At 40.8% G+C, this 26,694-nt stretch overlaps 3 protein-coding genes across 3 annotated transcripts; 2 read left to right on the top strand and 1 right to left on the bottom strand.

The window, feature by feature from the left end:
• Positions 1-3,881: 3,881 nt before the first annotated feature.
• On the bottom strand, positions 3,882-8,162 carry arl6ip5a (ADP-ribosylation factor-like 6 interacting protein 5a). The gene is made up of 3 exons (XM_046384745.1): positions 7,917-8,162; positions 4,557-4,774; positions 3,882-4,188 (listed from the first exon to the last, which is right to left on the bottom strand). The coding sequence occupies exons 1-3, from the start codon at positions 8,093-8,095 to the stop codon at positions 4,013-4,015; spliced, it is 573 nt and encodes a 190-aa protein (XP_046240701.1). The 5' UTR covers positions 8,096-8,162; the 3' UTR covers positions 3,882-4,012.
• Positions 8,163-8,217: 55 nt separating this feature from the next.
• On the top strand, positions 8,218-14,422 carry trnt1 (tRNA nucleotidyl transferase, CCA-adding, 1). The gene is made up of 8 exons (XM_046384743.1): positions 8,218-8,359; positions 8,564-8,693; positions 9,010-9,203; positions 9,920-10,058; positions 10,220-10,346; positions 10,630-10,823; positions 11,805-12,058; positions 13,680-14,422. The coding sequence occupies exons 2-8, from the start codon at positions 8,564-8,566 to the stop codon at positions 13,923-13,925; spliced, it is 1,284 nt and encodes a 427-aa protein (XP_046240699.1). The 5' UTR covers positions 8,218-8,359; the 3' UTR covers positions 13,926-14,422.
• Positions 14,423-14,562: 140 nt separating this feature from the next.
• avpr2b.1 (arginine vasopressin receptor 2b, tandem duplicate, 1) lies at positions 14,563-17,486 on the top strand. The gene is made up of 2 exons (XM_046384744.1): positions 14,563-15,684; positions 16,045-17,486. Exons 1-2 carry the CDS (start codon positions 14,820-14,822, stop codon positions 16,251-16,253), a joined length of 1,074 nt encoding a protein of 357 aa, XP_046240700.1. The 5' UTR covers positions 14,563-14,819; the 3' UTR covers positions 16,254-17,486.
• The last annotated feature ends 9,208 nt before the right edge of the window (positions 17,487-26,694 follow it).

Below are 26,694 nucleotides of genomic sequence, written 5' to 3'. Positions count from 1 at the left end.
AGCTTAACAACCTAAAGTCTAATTTACATTTCATTGCTCTGCAGGCTTGTCTCTGCAGCTTTTGGTGATGGTGTTAATCAACTGGAACACACAGATGCATTTTCCACAAATAAATGATCTGGAAAATGCTTCTCTTGTATGCATTCAAGGAGGCAGATTATGGTTAGAAAGATAGCTGCAGAGTGCTGGCTGCAATCCAGCCATTTATTCATTTATTTATTTTTGAGCTTGTAAGAATGAATGCAGGGCTGCAATCAGATGAGGGCTAATTATGAATAAATTATCTGTTTTGAGAAATGCTCTCCTGCTGCTACGAGCTCCATGTTCCCACCGCCTTGTTGGGTTGCTCGGCTGGTTTTTCTATGTCCTTAAGCCATAAACTGACCAAACCAGTCTTTAAAACCTGTCACGCCTATTATGGGCTGTAACCTGTTCTTCTGTCTTCGCTCTGAATGACAAGCTAGTGTTTACAGCACCAAACCCTCCCTGGAGGCAACTTTGTAATGAAAGTTTACCATGCACATGTACCCCCTCTCCCTCCTGTAGATTACACCATAACCCTTCACCTCCTTTCCCTCCCTTACTTCCCCAGCCGACACATATTTTCTGCCACTACAAGTGTATCCTGCCTCTGGTTGCTTCTTTAAGTAGGCCGTAGTTGAGCAGCTTTATTTGCTCGCAGTGCCCCCTCAGTGTTATGCTTCTCGAACGAGCTCAGGGGAGGTCTCACTTCCAGCTCCTTGGCTTTACTCGAGGCATGGGAGGGAGGGGTGTCTTGTATCCAGCTGTCTCCCTCTGTCTCTGTGCCTCTGCTGTTTCACGCCAGCTGCAGCCAGACATCAGGCGAGGCTGTTCCAGCTGACACTCCACTGCATAAACAATGGGATCCTATGTACTTTCCCCTCATCTATAAAACTGTAACATGGAGCACAGATTAGAGCTGGGTTTTATATTTTTTTTAGTACCGAGATAAGTGTGTTCATTAAAGTTTGTATTAAAAACTGTCAAGAGCCAAAAACCTAAAGACATCAGACCTCTCGCAATAGTTTAATTTGTCTTTCAACAGAAATCTGTACTGATCGATATGCGTATTTTAACAGGGGATTAAATTACTATGCAAAATGTCAAAGATGTTGATTGTAGGGACAAACCCAGAGACAATTCTTGATCCTGCAATTCCCCTCAGCTCTACAGTGGTTTTACTGCCTGCAACATTACTGTTTTGGTTCCCTCTCACCGATCCGGTTTTTAGTAGCAGCAGGTAGTTGTTTGTTGACAAAACGTCTAATAAACTGCCTGTCCAGTAAACAGAGGACAGACAGTTAGGTACTACCTAGTAAACACAGATTTTTTTTCCCCTCAGGAACTGATGCTAAGAGTGAAGTAAGCAATAATCCAACTGTCTAAGCAAGAACAATGCTAATGCTGGCAGACATCCTGATTTCATGAGATGATATAATGTCCATGTAGTAGTTACTGTTTGTTCTGCTTACTAACCAGTAAAAACAACCAAAACATCACATCATTCAGAAATTTTGCCAATTTTAGTCTATCGTACCTTTGTGTTTGCTAGCATTAGCATATGAGAACTGCGCCTTAATGAAAATGCAAAACAGTGTTGGTGAAAAAGAAAAACAACAGATATATTTCTCTAAGCAAGGTACTGAAATAAGTGCTGTTTTGGTATCAATACTGAAACCCATGAAGAACTAAATCCAGCCAGAGGACTCAGCCAAGCCCAAATTAAAGTGACTACAAGTCACGTTGGGTCATGGCTTCCACAGGATCAGCACATTTACCTTGATCCACGAGCAATGGCTCTGACGACTTATGAAGGCTGAATAGTTGGATTAGCAGACCGGCAACATGCACTCAAATCTTTTTTTTCATGGGCTAACATGGATGACCTTCCATCGTGGAGGCAGTAAAAGCAGTGTGGGTGTACGGGAAAGTAGAAGAGGATACCGCAGACCGCAAAGGTCACAGCCGGTCATCATTATTGTGTCACATGATCAGCTGTAGTGCAGGCCTAAGCATCCAGATCTGCTGAATGACACATTGTTTGAGTTATAAGGTGAGCTAACCAGCTTGAACAGCAAAAAGTCAAAGCCCCTCAGGCAAACTGAGGAGGGGGCTGGGATGGGGATGGAGGGGGTCAACCTAAAGGCAGTGTGCTGTCAAAGTGTGCCTAACCCAACAACAGTAAGTACTGTACTCTTCTAGATTGCTCCCTGTCCTGTGCCTTTGTGCTGTGGAAACTAAACAGGAAGCAGATGTTGAAAGTCAAACCCTGTAAACGTAGAACAGTGTTGTTTCTTAGCAGCTAGTGCGAAAACAGTACACAGGTTAGTTTTTTGTGTGACATCCGCTGGCTTCTGTTGCCTCACTGAAGACTACCCTCACAAGCAATTATAGTTGTTTCCAAATGACAAGTTAGCCAAGTGTTGTCGAACACCAAGAAAGGATAAGTGTTGTTTAGCCCCGTGTAGCTGCGCTTCCTCTCCGGGATTACGTGTGTGAAGAGAAAACAAAGACACACACATACACCTGTCAGGTGTTTGTTGGGAACCTTACAGCAGCCTAAGCAGAAAGAACAAGGGCCTCCACTGTGCCACTGAACACATCAGCTTACTGCAACTTACTGTTTTCGTGTTCACGCCTCTGAGTTGCACAATATGGATGGAGATGAGGCACAGCGGGAACGTAAATCACAACTGTAGAAGGTGAAACCCTTTGAGCTCGAGTTAAAGTTAAACCGGACAGCCATTGGAATACTATTACACCTGAGTGTGCAGAGGTCGTCAGACAGGTTCATTTCAAAAATACCATGCATTCTTTACAGAGAAAAGATGCTGCCGAAAATGGACTTAAGACAGCTCGAAAGCAGAGGGTTAACTTGGACACCAGCACTCTGAGGCCACTGCTCCTTTTAATCCCCATTATTGTTAGCTTCACGTTTGCCCCCATTCCTTACACACTGCCACTTAAAACCAAATAATAGAGCGTTATGTTCCAGATGGATTCCTGTTATCTGCAGTCAATTTCAAATGGAATCCAATAAAAAAAAAGTAGCTGACACAGCAACTAACTTGTGTTCGGAGGTGAAAGACTGCAGATGAATCCACTCCGTCACTGTGCGGCGCTCAGCTCTCCTCACTATAATCTACTGCAGCCCATTCATTAGCATTGGGATAAGTGGAAAGGAAAGAAAAGTTAGTCAATCCATCACCCAGGGGGCACTGTCAAGATTCAACATTCAGAGATGCAGGAGGAATACTGATAGACACGGGTTAAGACCTCGCACTGCTTTGAAGTCAACATTTCAAATATTGACAAAGTGATCTGCATCAGGGTTTGAAGTCACATGTTTTCAAAGCTCAAGACAAAGCTGGGCTTTCTCTTTTGTCTGCCTCTTTTTATTAGCATGAACATAAGCTTGGCTGTTTTCTATTCAAATGCGTGCTTAAGTAAACTTAAATTTTATGTGGGGAGACATTATTCAAAAACTTGAAACAATCCAGCCGTTAGAGCAGCTTGGCAGTGATGTGTGTTGAGTGTGCACCTTTTATTTTTAGTTACAAAGCAACACTTGCATCGCTTTCACAATTTTAGTCAAGCAGCAAACTGGCAGGACTGTTGGCTGTTCCTGAGACTGATTAAACACAGATTTCATACTGAGGAAGGACTCTGCAGCTGCATTGCACAGCAACACTGGCACACTGCATAGCAGAGATGTGAAGCAGTGTTCAGATGCCCCCATCACTGTAAAAGAAAAGAGCCCCGGCAAGTTCTGGGTGGCGTGACAGATACCCTGAGGTAAAGATAAAGCCCTTCAGATAAGAAGCTTTCTTTTCAAAACACACACAAATGAACACACCTTGTACGAAGGAAACGATAAGAAGTTTACAGTGAAAGATACTCAAAGTTGCTACATCTGAGACAAAAAAACAAAAAAAATCAAGATCAAATGATGTGTGCATTTGTGTGTGTGTGTGATCCTTTTCACATCCAATCACTCCTTCAGTTTCCCCTCCAGAAAAGTCTGGATCTTTTGAAAGTTCTCCTCCTGCTGACCCAAAGCCTCCAGCAAAATGCCCATTGGTGACCTCTTCAGTCCGGCTCCTTCGATCTTGTTCTCCAGTTTATTCTTCATGTTGCGGAGGCGAAATGAAGCGTGCACAAGTATCACTGAAAAAGCAGATGGGGGGAAAAGTGACTGTTAATGTTTTAAAAGTCTGGCAAAAACAAACCTATAAACTTCAAGTTAAACTATGATAACATCAGTGTTTGAGAATCTAAGAGGGTTTCATTCCAAAACGTTTTGCTGATTTTGTAAAAAGAGCCAAAGGTTAATTTCAGCAGAATACTGCAAATGCACTGATCTTGACATTCTAAAAAATGTCCATGTGATAAAAGATGTTTAATCAGATAATAAAGTTATATTAGTCTGTGTAATTCTATGCCAAAACTCAAGACATATATTTTATTTTTGTGATTAAAATGATCTCCATTGTGCCATAAAACGTTAAGAGTCCGACATCATATTTCCAACTTACAAGCCAGAGGTAAAGTGACTGCGGACATGAACACCATGACGCTCCCCAGCATAGAGATTAATATGTAGCTGGCAACCATGACGGCGATAATAAATGCTGTGGGATTCTGCCTCTTGAAGTTATTGATCACAGCTCTGTTCTCTCCGGCCCACACCGAAGCCAGGAAGACGCCCGACACCACGGCCATGGCTGTGAACATCCCCACAGGGTTCAGGAACCTGCAGGGCAGCAAACACAAGACACACGAGAGAACAGAGGGGTCATTTTAAAAGTGCAGCAATATAACTCTGTGTGTGTGTGTGTGTGTGTGTGTGTGTGTGTGTGGTCACTGGCTCCACCAGGTGGTTAAATGTTGTTTCGACAACAACGTGATTTCCATCCCCGACAGCTGTCACAAAAAACAAGATGGGGATCACAACAATTTGATAAAACTGAATGTAAATTTGAATGTTTTACTTTTTATCGATCTTTAAAAAGCAGTACCACAGGTTTAGACAAAAGTTCACACAAACAACAAAAAATAGCAAATTCTTTGTGTTCATCAATGTTCAGAAAAAAATGTTATAAAGTCTTCAAAGCCAACAAGAAGAAAAACAACAAAAACATTAAGATGATTAACCCATAAGTCAACCATTTTAATCTGCTACTTCTAGCACACTGAACTGATCATTCAGTCAGCTAGTCAGCTACAGGTAAAAATATCAAACAATTCAAACTTTTCTAATGTGATAATTTGCTGTTTTTTTTGCCTTGACTTATCTGGTCTTATGCTTGGTTTCTGAACTCATTGTTGAATAAAACATGCCAGGTCTCAGATTTGTGAGTTACTAATATTGATGTGTGAGAGTTGTAAAAAATGTGATGACAGTATATTGACCAATACTTTTCAAACATATGAACACACAACATACACCAACATTTCTGGTAAGAATCTCTTAAATTCTTCTTCTTCTAACCCAAAGAATTGTGACCAGAAGGACACTTTGAAATTGAAAAATTAACGTGCCATTGCCCTCTAGTGGAAAAGCTGTGCTATGGCAACACCATTTCTAAATTATCTCAAAAATACCTTTGACATTTCTGTCCAATTTCTCTGTCTGACATACATTATATGGACAAAAGTTTTGGGACACATCTCTTTATTATCATAATTATTGTTATTATTATTGAATTATTGTTTTTCAGGGGTTGTGCTCAGCCTCTTACTTCCATTGGGAAATCTTCAGCATACCAAGACATTTTGGACAATGCTATGCTTCCAACTTTGTGGCAACAGTTTGTTGAAGGCCCTTTTCTGTTCCAGCATGACTGTGCCCCAGTGCACAAAGCAAAGCTCCATAAAGACATGGTTGGATGAGTTTGGTGTGGAAGAACTTGACTGGCCCACACAGAGCCCTGACCTCAACCCCATCCAACACCTTTGGGATGAACTGGAACAGAGATTGTGAGCCAGACCTTTTGGTCCAACATCAGTGTCTGACCTCACAAATGTTCTGCTCTCAAAATGTTGTGGAAAGCCTTCCCACAAGAGTGGAAGCTGTTACAGCTGCAAAGCTGTCTGTGTATTTAGAATGCAATGTCACTGAAATCTCAGTTGGTGTTATGGTGAGGTGTCACAATACTTCTGTCCATGTAGTGCAGATATCAGATAAACTAATATCAGCAAATGTATTACGCAGGCTCTGCCTCATAATAATCAAATGTAAATTCATACCAGAGTGATACCAAAGTGGGATATTATGGTGGACTATAACAGAGTGCCATGCAATACAAAGTCTTCTTACTGATTGATAAGACACTGTTCTACACCAGAAAAAAACCCCAACAGCTTCTTGTAAGTTTGGCCTGCAGCCTAACTTAATATGGCAACTGGACTACTGAGGACTCCAGCTATCTCTGCAAACATACAAATAAAGATACTGTGAAACTGGGAGGGAATATTGATATTCTTGTATGGGCTTGTCGCACTGTTAAATATGTCAGTGTGACAGATTAAAATTGAATTTCTCACTTTGCATCTCCTACTTTCTCTGCATCCATTTTTATGACAAGCAGCAAGTGACCACCCTGGTGTTTCCCTTTACATGTGACTTCATAATGATTATGGTGTCAAAAGTTTTGTTCTTTAGGATCTCTATCTCTCTCTCATAAACACACACACACACACACACACACACACACACAGAGTCAATGTACATAAAAGCATGTCAGAGCTGTACTCTGTGGCTGCAGTTGCGTTTAGTGGTCTGTGACCATACTATCTGTATTATAGTTGTGTAAAGAAGAACTGAAAGAGGACACCCAGAACATCATATTAAACACATTACAACATCATGGCACACTTTTAGACTACCACAACTATACAGAAAACAAATGTAACCCAAGTATGAAGGCTCATGATGAACCCATGACTAATGTTGTGTGTGTTGATGAAAATGTAAGATAAAATGAACTTCCTCACAAGCTCACACACGCTGAACACCTTTGGCAATGCAAATTAGGTCTACGGAAACGTGCACGGTTGAACCGTTTCAAAACAGGATGACAAAAACATAATCAGGTTTTACAAAACAAATAAAGTGAGAGGGTCAGCCTTGTTGGTTTAGGGTCAAGACTCAAGACTGACTCACTGAGAAATAATCCAATACTGGATTATCTGGTGCAGCTGACCAAGATAATGTTCTCTCACAGCTGTGCTATCTGCGGTGCAACAGCTGATGAGACAAACGGCTCATGAGGCTTTCATGATCGTAGCAACAGTATGTCATCAGACAGCTCAGTGGACAGTCCATGACAGAGCATCACTATTTTTAGTAAGCTGGACTTTAAGCTGGAACAAAGTGCCAACTAAAGCCAAGATATTTGCTGGCTGAGAGATTTCGCCCATTGTTTTTTGATCTGGTTGACTCTACCTTGTATGGACTTATCCGATGAGTGATGAGTCTTGGTAGGTGCTCCCCAACACTGGTTCCAGACCTCTTCAGTTCGGTTTTCAGTACCCCATATATTTACATGTCACTCCATGTTGCATTTTAACACTTTTATATAACCAGTGAAAAATATATTCACACAAATTCACACGTTTGGAACATACAGGAACAAGCTGGCACACCATCTTACCATTCACATGGGACTCATCTCCACCTAAGCAGAGCCTACATCGTGTCTGTATCCTCATTTTAAATCCTTTTAAAGCTACGTACAAGTTCACAGCAACAGGGCAACAATAACAAAAACAGTAAGCCAGCGAAGATGACAAGCAATTCAAAAAGTGAATACAATGTACCTGCGAACTCACCTTACTAAATAAACACTAAACAGCTGCTGTACGGATATCACAAGTTACCATATTCAACTTACCCGACAACGAGGAAAACAATGATGGCCAAAGCCAAATAATTAGTCTGATAATAAAGCAGGTTGCTGACAACTCTGTTGTTCCATTTCGCCAAATCTTTCGTATCTGGTTTGGCGAATCTTTCCGAACCGGGGAAGAAGTCGTCCCATGGTCTGAGCGGAGCCAGCTCCACTTTAGCCATTTGCCTCCGTTTAATCTGACAGCACAACACACACAGACGGAAAATCGCAAGAGGTCTCAAACTAATGTCTCGCGAGAACTCAATTGGCCGTACGCACTGTTAAATCCCACCCCGTGAGCCTTCAGCCTTGACGTACCTCACGCTATTGGCTAGCAAAAGCATGCTGTCGAATTACTTCCTGCTAAGCTTCACTACAGCAGAGAAGTATGATATGATGCGAGAGCTGCGTTGAACGTTCATAAAAATCTTCCACTGAAGGCACAGGCAAGTTCTTTATGTTACATTTATTATGTTTACCATGAAAAGTCACTGTTGTTAACATCTCCTGTGCCGGCAATGACATGAACTGTGCGAGGAGGGACCGTTAAAGGTCGCAAGCATGAGTTCAGAGGCATGTTGCTAGCTCGGTCAAAGCCGACAGGGAAACAAACAGGGGTACATCACTATGTGTTTTTATAATTTGTACAGATGTGGAGCAGATTATTGAATCCTCGTGCAATTGGTAGAGCAAGATTGTGTTTGAGGAGTCTCTTCACGATGCAGCTAAAGACCTGTGAGTTCCAGTCTCTGTTCAGTGATGGACTGAATGGACTAGCAGGTGAGATGCATTCTGCAATTTGTCTCAAGCCTCTTGAAGGTATTTGTACATACAGCATCCTCTGTCCTTAGATATATGTAGAACGTGTATTAGCTCTATTGATCATGTGATAAATTGGTGAACTGATGTCAGAGTAAATGAAATAAATACATATAATAATCAATGAAATATTTTTGCATTGATTCGCGATAACGGAATACCTTTCTTGTCTGTCCTTGCTCCTCCAGGTTTAACTCAAGCAGTTAGACTGATTGTGCCTCCGGACATATTTCTTCTGAAAAGTTAATTGACTCCTGTGTGTGTTTGTTTATTGCAGAGCTGTTTGAGAAGCACCAGCATGAGCTGAGGATAGCTGGAGGTGCTGTACGTGACCTGTTGTCCGGGAAGCGGCCTGAAGATGTGGACTTTGCCACCACAGCCACTCCAGAGGAGATGAAGCAAATGTTCCAGAGTGCTGGGATCAGGATGATCAATAATAAAGGAGAGAAGCATGGGACCATTACAGCAAGAGTAAGGCTGAAAATGGGGAAAAATCTACAAGATTTGACTTAAATATTAAATTACTCAAACAATCTTACCATCAGGTGTGCATAAACCTGTTTATGAGGTTTTTTTAAAATGCAAAAATGTGAAATTATTGCTGACATTGTTGCTGTCAGCCATGAGAGGCAGGTAATTATCAACTATTGGTATCGACTGGAAAAAAAATACGATATTGAGCCAGTTGCATCATGGGACGGCTGTCATGGCATATGGGACATTTTCTTCTTCCACATCCATTAAAACTAATAGGTAGGTGTTGAGTCTTGATATAAAGATCTCATTTGATCAGTCATCCTGATGGACTGTGGGAGAGGACTCCACAGCCCAGTTACAGGGAGCTCTGCTCACAGATTTGTTTATTCCAGGGATATGTAAGTAAGTTGCCTCTAATGAGTGGTGGCTGTGAGCAGGAACATATGGGACCATAAGGTTGAATAAATATAGAAATGCAAAGTGTTCTAATATGAGGTAGCTTTACCATGTACAGACTCTGACACAACTACAGCTATATATTTCTGAGTGCCCTCTGTGCACTGCCCACAGATCGGAGGAGGTAAAGAAGGACGTTGGATTAAGAATGATGGCATATTTACATGTCGTTAGGATTCTGTCACAACAACAGGAAGGTGGCCTTTGGGGAGCCTCTAGTCATCTAGGTTTTGTTTATTTGTCTTGTCTCACAGCTACACAACGAGAACTTTGAGGTGACCACGTTGCGAGTGGATGTTCAGACAGATGGACGTCATGCAGAGGTGGAATTTACCACTGACTGGAGGAAAGATGCTGAGCGGAGGGACCTCACCATCAATTCCATGTTTTTAGGTATTGCTGTGTTTGCCCCCCTTTTAAATTACATATATTTCCATACATCTGTGTTTTGTTTTGTTTTTGTATTGTGGAGACACTCAGCGTGTGGTGTCAGCTGTGACAGTGTTATTTTTATTGTTTTACGTTTGCTACACTTGACCATGTTTTGTCGGCAGGGCTTGATGGAACGTTGTATGACTACTTCAAAGGATATGAAGACCTGCAGAACCGTAAAGTTCGGTTTGTTGGCAGTGCTGAACAAAGAATCCAAGAGGACTACCTGAGAATACTGCGCTATTTCAGGTGGGTTCTCTCATTTCACTGCCATGTGCAGTACTGTCACCATATTTAAATTTTTGTTATTTTTATGAGTGGAAAGAGTTGTTTGTTTTTTATATGTGAGCTGCTGGATATTTGAATTTCCTCCATGAGGATGAATAAAGTATTTATCTATGTTAGTTCTAACAAAAATAAAATATTTTTTTTATTATTTGGAAAAAAACTGAAGAAGTGTGAAAGAAGAAAATCGTTCCTTATATTTGTTTGACATAAGAGCATTGGACCTGAATGTTTTCATTTCTCCCAGGTTCTACGGCAGAGTGGCATTGGAGCCTGATGACCATGAGCCTGAGACTCTGGCTGCCATTAAAGAAAATGGCCGTGGACTGGCGGCCATATCAGGAGAACGAATTTGGGTGGAATTAAAAAAGATGGTGGTTAATAACCATGCTGCTCATCTGCTGGAGCTGATCTACAGTCTGGAACTGGCCCAATACATAGGTGACACTGAAGACTTGGGGAGACAAATTTTATGTAATAGAAATCGCACTCTAGATGAGACTTTCTTCATGGAGACTACAGTTAGCAATATTATAACACAGAAGCAAGATTTTTGCAGGGTGTTGAGGTGTTCTTTGGAGACATTTGTTTCATTTACACCAAAATGCACAACTAGACGAGTTGAAACTTGCAGAGGAAGTGAAAATGTCTCGCTACAGTTACAAATTTAAAAGAGGTTTGTAACACTATGTTTAAATCAGACAGCTGCCACCTGACAAGCTTAGTCACAGCTATGCCACCAGCCAGCTTGATTCCAGTTGAGACGGGGACGTCTGCACCACCGCAGCATTCTGAAATTCTCTCGTTTTTGCATTTGATGATGTATTTGGGTTTTTTTTTTATTATTACTGTAGAACCACAAGATGCAACATCATACCACTGATTTGTGAGGCTTATTAGTACTTTTAAGTACACTCATGGGACTAATGGGACTATCACACTTCCCTGAAATCACTGTTAGAAGTGTAATTTCGTCCTTGTTACCCACTAAAAGTGTCCCCAGGTGCTAGAACACTTTTTCCATTCCGGTGAGACACAGGTTCCTTTTGAAAATGGTCTGAGAGAACATGGACCCTGCTATTAAATCATTGTTTGTGAGGTGCTGTATTGGTAAAAAGGATCAATAGTTTGAAAGCTCGGCTATTCTGAAGAATCAATTTGGTGCTTTTTCTAAATGGAAAAGTATTCAATTTTCATCCCTGAAAGGCTGCACTTTGTACTTTGGTACTTGTCACCACTAGATTATTTAATGACCTTTGATTATTTAACTCCTCTGAGGAAGACCACAATCCCAAATGTATAGTAATTGTCACCAGTATTACTATTTAGTTTTCTTTGTCTTGCTGAGTGTGGTTTTTTTTTTTTAATTTTTTGTCTTGAAAGTCAGCTCTGCTCATCCCTCCTTTCGCTGCTCCTCCTCAGGTTTGCCACCAGATGGCAACATTGAGGAGATGAAGCGAGTGTGGCAGAATGCAAAAGACCACTCTCCCAAACCCATGACCATCCTGGCAGCTCTTTTCCACTGCCCAGAGGAGATAGAAAAGATGGACATTCGACTAAAGGTGTCCAAAGAGGAGAAGAATCTGGCTCTGTTCCTCGTAAAACACAGACAGGAGCTCCTCAAGAGTCCAGACGAGTCGGACAGCCTCAAGCCCTTCACTGATTATATCATTGACGTGAGTTTAAGCCTCCAGTGAGTCTGTAGGGACAATCAGGTATCCCTTGTTAATGTGTTTTAGAACAGAAAGGGCAGGAGAGATTTATAGTGGGGCATTCACCAGAACAATGCAGTCACTGATTTTAGCAATCGAGCTGTCAGATTGTTTTAGGCAGGCAGGATTATTCACCAGTGCTTAATGTGTTATGTGTCAGTGAATGCGGAAATCCATTCTAAATCACTTTAAAGGTGCAATTTGTAGCAATTTTCTAAAACTAATACAATATACAGGCTAATATAAAAGTAATTTCTCTTAGTTGTCACTTATGACCCTAGAAGTGTGCTGGTGTCTGCATCTGCACAGACCCTTATTTACTTCTTTTCTTAGTACGTTGCTGTGTTGGGATGTTTCTGGGCATCACTTTTTGCGCAGTGATGTGAATCCCACGGTCAAAAAAATGGGTGAGTGAGGTCTGAAATAGAAAAGCATAGCAACCAGGTTACAGCTGTCTCTGCTTCTTCATAATCTCTCTGCTGTCTGGTCTGTCATAAAGAGCTGCAGGTCTGTTTGTGTGAGCTGCAGACTGACAGGCAGGATGAAGCCTGCACTTCGACTGAGGGTTGAATTGGGTGTTTATCACCGACTAACACCAACCAAACAGTCATTTTATCAATTAGTTGATCAACAGAAGATTAATCTGCAACCATTTCAGTTATCAATTTGTCATTGTTAAACAAAAATGTCACACACTCACAGGTCCCAGCTCAGTTGTGGATAATTGCTTGTTTTCTTAGTCTGCTATGATAGTAAACTGAGTACAGTATGTTCTGGACTGCAGGCGTGACAGAGCAATTTGAACACGTCATCCTTGGCTCTGAGAAACAACAATTCATTGATTAGTCGAGTAAAATATGTCCCCACCTATACTAATAGAGTTTCATGAAAAAACATTCAAGGAGATGTTTCTAACCCATAACTGGATTGGTCTTTGTTAGTCAAATGGTTCCAAGTGGGTGAAGTGGTTGGGTTTGTTGGTCTGAGTCTAAGAGATCCCTTCTCGCTGCGGTCTTCTATTATTAGCAACTGAAAATTAGTGAAATAGTAGACATTTCTCTTATAGTAAGTAATAAGTTTAAAACTTTAAACAAACTTTTAATTTTCAGTTATTAGTTTAGTACTTGAACAGTAAAATTTTCATACAAATATCTTGGGATGGATTACAAAAAAATTACTTGAAATGATTCAGATGTGATAAGCTCCCTCAACACAGAATTTAGCTTCTATAATATCACCCTATCACTAAAAGAAGCCTAAGTAGACAAGACAAGATCCCAGAGGAAATGAAAGAAAATGACCCTTCACTCCAGAATATCCAGAGTGCTTTAAAGACCTTCAAACATATGGTCTCACTCTGCTGGTTAGAGGTGATGTGATCCCACAGGTCTACACACTGTCCATGAACACACATGGGCATTTAGGTAGCACATATATGTGTTTGTTTTTTTTCTCTGTGTTCTTCTTACTTGTTTGAAGCCAGCTGTTGCTTGTTTAGCCGTGAATAGTGAATGGTATAAAATGCTTAAAATCTGAAGCCAACTTCCCAAGAGCTTTAATTCACACGTGTATTTTATCTTTTCAGAATCGGGATCTGGATTCGCAGAGTAAAGTGTGTGAGCTGCTGAAGTATCAAGGCGAGGAAAAGCTGCTGTCACAACTCCGCGCTTGGTCCATCCCTCGCTTCCCCATCAGTGGCCACGATCTGAGGAGGATGGGTGTCACGTCAGGCAAGGAGATAGGTGCCACCTTACAGAATCTCCGTGACATCTGGAAGAAAAGTCATTATCAGATGGACAAAGATGAACTCCTCAGTTACGTAAAGCCTTGACTTAGTGGAAAAAGTGGGTTTTTGTGTGCCAGACGATGATGATCTGGAAACCTGACATTGGAATTGTGCCACTCACGGGCACATTTGAACTGACTATAAGAACTAGGACGTGCATGAATGCAATTTTATTCTAAATTACTCCAGAGCCACTTTTGTTCCTCCACTCCATCGTGTAAACTAAAGAGGTAGTAGACAGTAGCAGCTCATTTCACCACATGTATTTTATTACAGAGTGCTGGTGTTTATGAAAACCCGCTTGGGTAAGCTGTTCATATTATGTCACTAGTTAGACTGATGTGATGAAACCAGAGGAAACACAAAGGCAGCACTCTGGGATGAACGGAGGAATAAAAGGTCCAATCGGTAACTATAGAAAATGTTTGTTTTCATCTGTAGAACAATACTGGAAAACAGAAGTCTTGGTTTTCTCTTCAGTTTAATGCAGTCATGTCATATTTCTTTGCTATGTTTTCCATAAAAGAAATGTTCTATGAAAAGGTTGCACTTTTTGTTGAAGGAGCCGACATGGTGATTGTTTCGTTCAAGGAGAGTAAAAAGAAGTAATTCCTTACACTTCCAGGTCTTTGGCACTGTGAGAAACGTGCGATGGACTGGTGTTGCTCCTCCCTCTTGCAGAGATGAGGAGATCTGAAACTGCTCTCCCTCTCTCCGTCTTCTCTGCGAACACCTCAGCGGACGCTCTCAACACTTGTTGCTTCATGGAGATTCACCCACTAAAGTCCCACCACTATTTTCCAAGAAATTATATTTTCAAATCCAGGCTGCTTGCCTACATTTATTTTATTCTTCATATGCCCCCCACTTCATCTGGAATCACCTGGAGTGGTTGTATGAAAGTCTTCTGCTACACATTGCTGTAGTGGGGGCAAAAGCATGGCTTGGTTCAGTGTAAACAGCAGCAACATCACTTTGGAGAGCTTTCTGTCTAGAGATGAGCCGCGAGATGAGCGCCTGGCTCAGGTGGAAATAGCTCTTCTGTCCGTCATCTTCGTCACTGCCGGAATCCTAAACTTCGGGGTCTTGTTGGTGCTGTGGAAGCGGAGGAAGCAGCTCTCCAGGATGCGCGTCTTCGTTTTCCACCTGTGCGTCGCCGATCTGGTGGTCACATTTTTCCAAGTTTGTCCCCAACTCATGTGGGACATCACCGACAGATTCGTCGGTCCAGACATATTGTGTCGCGCCGTGAAGTACCTGCAGGTGGTCGGGATGTTTGCCTCCACTTATATGATAGTAGTGATGACGATAGACCGATACCAAGCCATCTGCAACCCCATGGTGACTTTCCAGAGGGGCAGGGCGCGCTGGAACGGCCCGGTGTGCGCCGCATGGTGCGTCTCTCTCATCGGCAGCCTCCCGCAGATCTTTATCTTCTCTCGGGTCGAGGTCGCTCCCGGAGTGTTCGACTGCTGGGCGCAGTTCATCAAGCCGTGGGGACCAAAAGCCTACGTGACCTGGACGACTCTGGTAATATTCGTGCTGCCCATCCTCATGGTAATCGTGTGTCAGGTGCGCATTTGCCGCAGTCTGCACCTTAACTTTCACATGAAGACGCACCACGTTGGGGAGGTGGTCAGTAAGTCGCTGTCCTCCCGGGCCAGCAGCGTGGCTGGGGTGTCCAAGGCGAGGGTGAAGACGCTGAAGATGACCGTGGTCATCGTGCTCGCCTACATCATCTGCTGGGCGCCTTTCTTCACCGTGCAGCTCTGGTCTGTCTGGGACGATGAGGCGCCTACTCAGAGTAAGATAAAAGGGTTCAGGAGCTCAAGATACTAAAAACGGACACTTCTCGTCATTGCATTTTAGAGACAAAACAATGCAACTTTTAGATTATTGGTTAGTTAAATGATTTTTATTCAAATTTGTGATACAGGTTGGAGGTGTCTCAAACTCACTCATTTCGATAGTGATTGCTCAATACATCAAGTCAGCCCATAGGTTGTTATTAATCATTCCTGGAGATGAAATTCATGGCAAACTGAGCTTAATTGCTGGCAATCCAGAATTAGAATATAATCATAACTTGGAATGTGATCAAAAATCTTGAAAATGTGATCAAAACACAAAGACACACTCTTTTTCTTCATCATGTTTCTTCCAGCTGCAACCTTCACCATCTTGATGCTGCTGGCCAGTCTCAACAGCTGTGTGAACCCCTGCATCTACCTGCTGTTCAGCGGTAATCTGCCCAAGAGTCTGGTGGTCCTGATGTGTGGGGATCAGCCTGATCTGAAGGGGTCCATCCAGGAAGAGACCACCATGGTCAGCTCCCTGTACATCAGTCTCAAGAGCTTGTCAGACTGCAGATAAAAGTATCAACACCTCAATCCTGCTTTAGTTGTGGGGACAAACATCACAGCAGAACTACAAGTCCCTGTAGTAACTGTATATATGTGACAGTGAAGCATTACGTATGATAGTATCCATAAAGTTACTATTTTTATGTTTTCCGTGGTGTTATTTTTAAGATGGCGGCCTGTTGATTGTGATTTTGAGTGAATAGCTGTTTTGATCGTTACTGGGTGGATTGCCATGAATTTCGGGTCAGACATTTATGCACCCCAGTGGCTAAATTCTACTGACTTTGGTAATCCCTTTAACTTTTTCTCTAGTGTCGTCATCAGGCGAAATTTTAATTTGTGCAATGCCTGGAAAACTAATGACATTCCGATCAACCGCAGTCATGTTTACTGACAAGTACAAATTTTAGGATGCAAACACACTAAACTAAACAGCATTTAGCTCAACGCACCACTGTGTCTAAATACGACCTCACAGGACCACTAGCATGGCTGTAGGCTCTTAGGTTTTTAGTCATCAATACTCAGTGAGATGTGGCAAATGTTCTGACAAATGTCAGGCTATGCCAGCGTGGGACCCGTCAAGAGGCAAAAATATACTCCAGCTCTGACCTACCTTGTCCTTTAATTGCCACTGACCCAGGCAAAGAGCAGATACTCTGTGGACTAAATCTGCTTCAGCTGAAGTACTGGTGGCGTAAAATGTGGCTTAGCGCAATGTTTCTTTTTTCTGTTAATCGTTAATGTTAATTTGTTGTATTGTAAATATTAATTGTTAAGAATCATGAAATGGAAACACCATTTGCATGTAATCTTTGTTGTCAGATGTTTACGTAAAAGCTGATCTTCTGTAATGATAATAATTCTCTAAATTCAGCTATGTACTATGTGAACTGAAAGTGTTTCATTCAAATGTAAATGTGGTTTATCTTGTAAGTATGTAATAGTTTATGTATGAATCTTTTGAATGTTATTCTTCATTCTGCTTTTCCATCTGTATATATGATCATATGTAAGAGAATGACCAATATCTGTTAGATGTTGGTTAAAATAGTTTTCACACAGTAGATGGGTCTGTGTTTGTTAAATCTGAAGTGTCTTCAGATTCAGACTTGCAGCAAGATTCTCACTGATAAAAGTGTCAACATGTTAACTTTTTCTCTCAAACCCGAAGGAGGGAAGTTCTTCAAGGTGCTGCCAAATAAACTGTTGTAAATTTTCACATGCCCATTTTCTTTCCTCCCAACAGCCCTGTCATGTTGAGAAAAATGTCTATTGGATTTTAAGCTGAAATTTGCACTCTTGATTCTTAAGCGAATGTTTGTCTGTAGTTAAACTTTGTTTTTTCTGGATATGTCGCCTGATAGTTTCCCTATCTTCCATTTGGAAAATTGGAACATCAAATCACAGTCAGGAAGAAAAAATATTCTTCAAGTGTATTTTTTTTTACCAGTAAATTAGAAATGTCTTGTTAGTTGTAAAATTTCTTCAACCAGGTTTGGTAAGAAACACGAGCAAAACCTGGCATACGGTAATTCTGTCAGAAATGAGAAGGTAAAGTTTTAATATTTAGGTAAAATTGAATGGCATGTACTTCACTACATGGAGGATCTGGGTTGCTTTCAACAAGCCACTCAGACAAATCCACCAGATATCCTACAAAGAGAGCTTAGCCTTTATCGTCATCAGAGACTGTCTGGCAGCTGGCTGCAACTCAACTCTGACCTTTAACGCTAATAGAACGACCGACAACCATCAATACAGCATCCTCAGCTGCTTGTCAACGAGGGGGGGGAGTTGTGGCCGACAGGTGATGGCTTCATTCACAAGTAACAACATTCACGTTTAGAGAAGAGGATTCATGAAAAGAAAACTATTTTCAAGATAAAGGGGTTATGTTTTAGATTATGTTCCCAAATTAGTGTGCAAATATTTTGCACATGTTGGGTATCAATGAAGTCCTCACTGAGGACCTTTGTCAGTAAAAAGGTAGGAATGTAGGAAAAAAAAGATGGAAATTTTGCAATCAGATGGGGCATAGATATGAATTACACTTTAATATAAAGTCGTCATATTTTGCTTTTCATTATACACACACAGGAGAAAACCACACTCGACAAACTGAAAGATTTAAGCCTTTTAGGCGCATGAAAACACTTATTTCTTTCTGACTTTAAGCACAAACTTGTTAAAATTTGTGTTTGTGATTGAACATACCTCACACTTGTGTGGTCAAAAAGTGGTTTACGGAGCCTTTCCGATGATGCATGTTCAAAGTCAAAATGGCTCCTCTTGACATTCAGTGTTTTGAATGCATGAAATTGCTCTTCACAAAAGAGGCGATTTATATTGCATGCTGGTTCTCCTGTCAGAACCACTACCACTTTCTCATTTCTCGCATACATCAGGAAAAATGTTTTTCATTAGTGTAGATGGAAATGAGGATGCTGCTGTCGAGCTTAGAAATGTTCACTGATTTCCAAATTAGCAGACACCAATTTATACAATGCACACTGAAAAGATAAAAGTATGAAGTAAATTATTCCGTTTATTCTATGCAAATCCTGTCTGTCACTTAGACGTGTATGAAATTGCTTTACTTGCTTGATATTTTCTTTCCATTTTTCTTGACTGAGAAAGTGGCTCTTCACATTTAATGGAAAAAACTTTGACAGAAAAACATGGGATATGAACCAGAAATTATTCTTACATAACATCATACTTTTCCACATCTGACATTATCAATCTTATTTTATAAAAATGTTTGAAAGGGGTATTTTTTGTGTGTGTGTGTGCACATATGTCATGTCCCGTATTCTGAAGCTGTATACAGTGCCGAATTGTTAAACCTAAGTGCCATGTGTGCTGTGCATTTGAACTGCATCTTAACTGCATTACTGAAAGCTTGTTTTGTCAAGGTGAACGACCACACTGCCACTCACTCTGAACCCCCTTTCACCTTCTTTTTTGTCCCATGTTATGAGTCAGTAAACAAAACAGACACATGTGGAGCACATGCCAATCATGTCACGTCCAGAATACATTCATTAGCAGGCCACAAATAATTTAACAGATGTGCACTGAGATGCTCTGAAACATGTGTCCATGTTTCCCAGTTATAATGTATATTTTATATGGAGGATGATTGGATTGGATTATTTATACCAAAGACACACGGTCAGCAAGAGCAGAAAAAAACACACACACACACACTCACACACAAAAGCTGCTGTGGTCCAGATGCTTCACTGAGTCGTTTTTGCACGTGAGTTTCCCATGAAAGTTTAAAAAGATGAATAAAGCACTGTATAATTCATGCTTCTGACCTCATCTTAATTAAAATGAAACAGGGCTATGAGCTCGTGAAGGCTGCTTATCCCAGGAATAGGTCTGACTCCTTATTATCTCCTGGGCCTGAGGGATGTGTCCATTCATCAGAGCTGCTATTAGGCCAAGATGAGGGTTGCAGTGGCTATGAGAAGAAGAAGAACATGGATGGATTGATGGAAGGTTTGAGAGAAGGTGCGGGAAGTTACAGTGTTGTGATTTATTATGTTTTACTGGTTCCCAAATGTGTCAAAGTGGATGTAATTAAGATCCCATGACAGAAGCAGATCTAATATAACAATAAATATAAAAGACATAACAAACAAGACAGACAGTCATGCTAAATCATCAGTGGTGTAGCACAGTAGTCGCATAAGCTAAATCGCCTATGACAAGTTTAAAACAAAAGGGAAAGCTTCTGTTGCAAATCTGTTACTGCAGTAAAGAAATGTTTGTCATCTGTCGACACTGTCTAATGTTAGTGTGTTAGAATGAGGCATTATTGATGCTGATCTTGGCAGAACAAGAGAGAAAATAAGTGATCAATACAAGGACAGCATGGAGATGTTGAACCGCGCTCGAGTGTTGTAGACTTAGGGAGAACCAGATCTGTCGTATGGCATATCAATTAGACGAATGCTGTGTTGAATTCCAAATGTCATTCACGTATCCTTTTCATCTACCTACCCGAACATCCTCTGCTAATAGCAGACTACTTTTCTTACATTGAATTCACACTCTGTTTTCATTTCACTCACATATGAGCTCCATTTATTTTGTTTTTGTTAAAGTTACACAAGTATTGGACTTTTTTTCTTATGCAATCTTTTTCTTATTATGCAATCCTACGTTTTCAAATTGTAATTCACTCACACACCGCTGTCATGACTATGGAAGCCTTCACACGTGCATTTGCTAGTTTGAAGAAGCTCCCCCCCCAAGGCTTCTTCAAACTAAGCAACGTGGCGCATGCTGTAAAGTGCAGTGAGGAGTGCTCGGACCCTTGCACAGGGGAAACGAAACAACCACTCCACAGATGCAGGGCACAGCACAGGAGAGTCAGCTCATCAGGACAAGACTCGGCTGTATAGAACAGCCATCTTTGAACAGATGTGGTGGCTTAAAACAACAACTTTCAGCCATCTGTAGTGTAGCTTTGGGATCCCTCCCCAGACAGTTAAACCACCATTCACACATCCCTCGTGTGATTCTAACAACTCACATGATGGTATGAAGTGTCAACGACCCTCAAGACCCCCAAGGGGACAACCGTGCTCGATGTTAAATACCTCTAGTTTGAAGTTTTAAAACTGAAGAAGCCTTTCGGATGAGAGGTGAAATGTCTTCAATAACTTAACAGAGATCGGGTTGCCTTTGCTTCCAGCGCCTCTAACTTGCCTGTTGTTTGGTCACTCAATAAAAACAAAACAAACAAAAAATAAATTAATAAAAAGTTGTGTGAGAAACACAAATTTAATTTTGCGCGCCTTTGATACTGACGTGGTCTGCATGCGTGGTGATAGAGAGGAGGAGAGAGAATGCTAGCTACAGTAAGCTGTAGGTCAGATGCTGATGTGGGTCAGAGATAGTTTTCAGGGAAAGAACAATAGAAAAGTGAACAATCATAAAATCAGGCTGTAGATGAGGTTGAAATGGTCCTCATGCTGGAACCAGGGAATGGCTTTCAGTAAGCCCCTCCTGAGGTGCAAAGTCGGAGACACTCACTCCTCTTTAAAGTTCTTTTTGCTGGTGTTTTTAATAATATTTATGGTAGGTTTCATAATTTTATCTGTGTGTAATTATTTTAGTGTGCTTATTAATCTCATTGTGATGCACACATCTCAGGTCAGGATCTTGAAAATCCATGAATAAAGAAAAGTAGGCCAACTAACATGCACTTGCACTTGTTGTTGACTCTGTGATAACCTAAAAGTGATATTTGTTATGCTGATGTTGACACAGATTTTTTGACTTTCTTTTATAACAGTGAGAAAAAAAAATGGAACAGAATATCCTATCCTTTATCGTATCAAGGATCGAGACTGAGCATTCCTCTGCAGGCGACACTGCGGGGCGACACTGACTGCACTGAATACACAGACAAACTGGTGAACAGGTAAATAGAGTGCTTCATCTGCTCAAGGCACCATCTGGCACACAAGTCCAACAAAACTTCACGAGGGAGGAAGCGGTACACACAATTCAAACATGAGCTGAAGCTCGACTGAAATACCTGCAGCATATTAATGAACACCTGTGCCTTGCGGAGCACAGGTTCATCAGCGATTGAGTGATCGAGTGCTTGCGAGGAGCCAATCCAAACATCAAACCTTATGCATTTAATGTTTCAGGTGACTAATATAAGTGCCGTTCACTGCTGAACTTCAGGTTGGTTCTTCACTTAACTAATATTATGCAAAATGATGGCACTGATGGGTGTGTGACATACAGCAATATGCTGGTGTCCCTTGGAATTATGCTGTTTACTGTTGCATGTCATTTGCTTGCAAAGGCACATACCTGGATGTATGCGGTTGGCATGGCTACCAGAGAAAATTCCCTCCCCCTGCATACGAGAGAGGGGAAAATAGTTCCACAGGTCATTGTTTATTGTATATCGCACATTGTTAGACCTGTTTATCCAAGCAGCAGTGCAGGCTAAAGTACGCAGCACTCTGGGCTTTTATCCATGGCAGGCCATAACTGCTGGAAGATGTCTTGGGGTGACATCTCCATTACCTTCACACACCAACTGTGGTTGAAGGAAAGAGTACTGTTTCAGTTGCAGTCTGGTTTGAAATACTATTACATAAGTTCTGCAATTAATTTTCTATACAAAACTATGAAAAATATATTCTGGTTTTCTGATAAGCTGCAATATAAAACATATATCAATATATCAAATCATATATGCTATATCAATATAGCAGGACTTAAAACATATTTAATTAGCTCTAATTACCTCATGGTAACATGTAGATTTATGTAGTCACAGAAAAGGGAAAAACAACTCCCAAGCCCGCAGTGATTCATCTATATGCATACCCCTGGTGGGTGATGTTCTAACAGAGTACAGATGATTGAAAGCCGGACAAGTACTAGAGATGCATAAAATGTTAGATAAGAAGATCCACAGTGGCGATACTTAGATGAAGAAATGCCCCAGGTAGCCTATCAAAGATACCAGTTAAGTGCATGAGGTCAGCATCTAAATAATGCAATAACGCAGTCGTTAAAAGATTATCAATTCCATCAAGCCAGAGAGAATAGTATGGTTTCAGCCTGTAGATCAGTTATGAATGGGATGAATCATTTGTTTCCTTTTTTTGAATACATAAATGAGTCTCTAGTTTTCTAACACATTCATCATGACTGAAGGCATACATGTCATACATGCATTCATGTCATTCATTTCAAAATGTCAAAAGACTCTATCCTGACTCTATCCTGTGTATTAAATGTTAAGCAGAGATGTGCGGGGAATCAGACAACTGACTCGTTGTGTTTTTTTTAGCATGGAAACTCAAAGCAGAGGATCATGAAATAACTTGTGATTTTCTAAGAACTTTTTATTATTAGAACACTGAACTTTGTGTCATTGCATCTTTAAACAAAGTTCTGCATCTGTCACTTCATGAGTCCAGACAGACATGAATACTGCGACTTGACTTGTGAGTGAAGGTTTACAACTGCAAGGTGATAAAATGTTTTTTCTCTACTTCGCACAGTTCTCTCAGAAGAAGTGACTGAAAAACGTCAAATGACACTTGCAGTTTGAAATGACATTAACTATTCCCACCCACTCAAGGCCAAACTATCTTTAAGAAATCCAAATTCTCTCTTTCCAGCGAGTACAGTGATCCCTGATTCTGTTTATACTTGCTTCATCTAAAAAACAGATGTGATGTGTTTGTTACCTACAGAGGACGCCTTTGTACCCCATTCACTCATCACTCCCAAATGAAAAGAAGCAGCACACGGCTCGTGTTGCCTGATTTGAAATTTGTCGTTCAAATTCTTATTGTCACAACCTCTAAAAGACGAGTAGTAAACAGTTTCCCCCTGAGCTTCATTTTTATCTTGCTGAAAATGCTGCTGAAAGAAAAATAGATCTGATGTGCAGTGTTTGCTTTGAAACAGCATAACTGCATGTAAATATGTCACAACCAGGCAGTGTTTAAAATTATGTTCAGAGTAAAAGTTTTTTGCTCACTGTGTCAATGTGTAATTATATGTGGTAATTATTAGGCTGTATTGTCAAAGCATCGACTGCAAATATAACAGTTAGGGGTTTTTTTTGTTTTCAAATTACTGAATGCGAGTATAATCATCAATAATAAAATAAATAATAAAGCAATAATCATCAGTGAATATTGTAAACACATTTACTAAGATGCTTCTTTTCTGTTCTTCCTCACACATTTTTCTTTCAAAGTGAAGTAAGTAAAGTGAGAGTGTATATCATCTCAGCTACTGAATCTATCATTGTTTATGTCTTAAAGCTGAAAAGGATCGCACTCTACTGTAGATTTAGAGCGTTTATAGCATTTTGGTTGTTGGCGTGACTCAAGCCAACTTCAGCCACAGTATGTGAAATCCATAACAAGCAAATTATCTAAAACGAATTTACCAAATTTAAGTACATGTCTTCACATCATGGGACATCCTTACCAACATGTGTATTTTCACCTCAGATTTCAATACAGCCCTGTAAAGGTTACGCTTTCTTTTAGCTGAGATGATAACTAAGTTAATTATGACTGCCCTTTTAAAGGTCAGTAATTATGTGCTCACACTTTGATAAGGTAACCAGCCTATTTCATACAGAAGGCTTTGGCTGTAGAAGGTAATTCATTGTTGTATAAAGTGAAATCCTGCTTGGTACATGTTCAACAATTAGCTGCTCCTATAGTGGTTCATTGTGCACATGAGATCATCCGCTTTTACAAGGGACAATGCGAGCACAATGCTATTTTCCCCTATGTCACGACGTGTGGAAGGAAATTGCAGAGAAATGGAGGCCTATAGACGTGTGCACTTGCCATTCAGTAAATTCTCCTTGCAGCCCTGTCTTTCATTGCTCTCCTGAGAGAAGCAAGGAGATCGTTAGCTAGACGGAAAGCAGCCCGGGTGACTGTGGGTTTATATTCCTTTTTTGCGTGCTATTATGGGTGGTTGGCTTTTCAGTTCTGAACACAGTATCGGGAGGCAGGCAGAGAATTAGGAATCCCTACTAACCCGGTAACCCCCGTATTTCCTTCTTTGCAGGCTCACTGTTATTGATTTTAAATTTTTGTTTTTTCATAGCGATGCTAGCGGTGGTGCTTTACAGATGGAAGTGTCAGTTGGTAAGTCGGTCTTGCTCTAAGCCATACTTGTGACATGTGATAGACCTGAACACATGCTGACATATTGTCCTAACGCCTATGGCACAGTGTTGCTAGGCAATGACAGGAAATTTCAGGATGTGTTGACCTAAAGGTTAGTACAAAAAAAATCAGCGAAGCAGAATCTAATGAAAACATACTATGTAACCTTTAGGTTGTTCATGCTTGATAACTAACAACATCCCTTATTGACAACATCTCGTGCTGAACCCACAGGGGGTGAATGTGTGTCTCCTTCAATAAGGACAGTCTCTGAAAGGGTCATGTTTAGGGAGGGGAATATAAACTGGTTAACTTGGCTTATGTGACTTCTTGAAAATCACTACTTGACTCTTAAAGAAAGGTTTTTACCATGCACAGCATTTACCAGTACTTTGGAGTGAAGAGCGATGCTTTCCACATTGTCCTAAGTCTTAATTTTTCACCTCTACAACTGTAAATAACCTACTATGAATAATTCAAGGCACAGATTAATCTGAAAGGAGTCGGCTTCACTAATGAAGCTGTCGTCACGTTCTGTGCCTGCCTGGTTCAGATAAACCTTGGAAGCATGGAAACTCGCCAAACTCAGTAAATCTGAGGAAATCGATGGACAGCTTTTCAAACCAGCAGTTTGCTTTCGAGCCAGCAATTTTGTGCCCGTGAGTAGTCTTGCAGAATACCGTCTGAAAGTCAATAAAAGACACAATCTTGATGGATGGTAGAGGCCGTGGAACAAAAACACCATTATCCCATTTATTGTCAGTAAGGCCTGCTGAGTGTTAAAATGGGCCAGGTCACACTCATCAAGACAGGATGCATGGATCTATTTCATGCAAGGTTTTAATTTTGTTAAAGAAAGCATCTACCTGTATCAAACAAAAACACTAAAGTCGGGAACCTGAAATGCTGCACTAGACAGAAGAAAACAGCTCCTGGTTATTTCTAGCAATCGTACTAACTGCTCTGAGCAAACATATTAGTGTTTGCAGACAGGAAACCCACAGCCTCTTGCATGCATATGAAAAGTACAGTAATTCATCTTAACCACCTTTTGCCTGAATGGGGTATTTTGTATTTCAAAAGGTCTTTCTGTGAGGCTTCAGATAAAATAAAATGTTGAGAATCTCTTACTTGTCCTTATATAAGACATTTCTTCATGCTCCTGTGGTCTTCAGCTGTGTTTGATCAGGCTCCACTGGGCACTACTGCATGTGTCAAGAATTCTTGCCTCTAAAGGAGTTTCAGTTTTCTGCAGCACAATTTCCCAGTCGGATTGCTTTGCAAAATTAGAGCAGAAAATGAAAGGGCACTCAGCTATTTGTTTTTAAACATCATATGTCGAAACTGGCAGAGCAATACTGATGCTTGATGGCAAGTCAACTCTGTCCCCTAAGAAATATGTTTATATGCTACTATTTTGCGACATGAAATATATTTTGAAAGAAATGTGATGCTGCTTTCCCAGGGCAGTATGTTTTTCGTACTTTTTCAGTATTTAACCAAAGCCACAATCTTCCCCCAACCCAAAGTGTTTTTTGTACCCTAAACGTAAACACACACACAGGACACAGCAAATCCCAGTCTCCCCCCAAATCAAAGTCCTGGAATTACTTACCATGCATCTTCATTACAGTAACTGCAACCCAGTTAGCCCAGAAGGAGAAAAACTTTTCCTTTATTAAGGAGTGAAAAGAAAATAAGACTGATTTCTTGGAATGCACATGAGTTGTTCGCTGATTGCAGTGAAGAGGGTCA

The sequence above is a fragment of the Scatophagus argus genome, chromosome 3 (assembly GCF_020382885.2).
Source record: "Scatophagus argus isolate fScaArg1 chromosome 3, fScaArg1.pri, whole genome shotgun sequence".
In the NCBI taxonomy this organism is placed as follows: domain Eukaryota; kingdom Metazoa; phylum Chordata; class Actinopteri; family Scatophagidae; genus Scatophagus; species Scatophagus argus.
The sequence above is the reverse complement of the archived record's forward strand: the minus strand, read 5'-3'. Positions and strand labels throughout refer to the sequence as shown.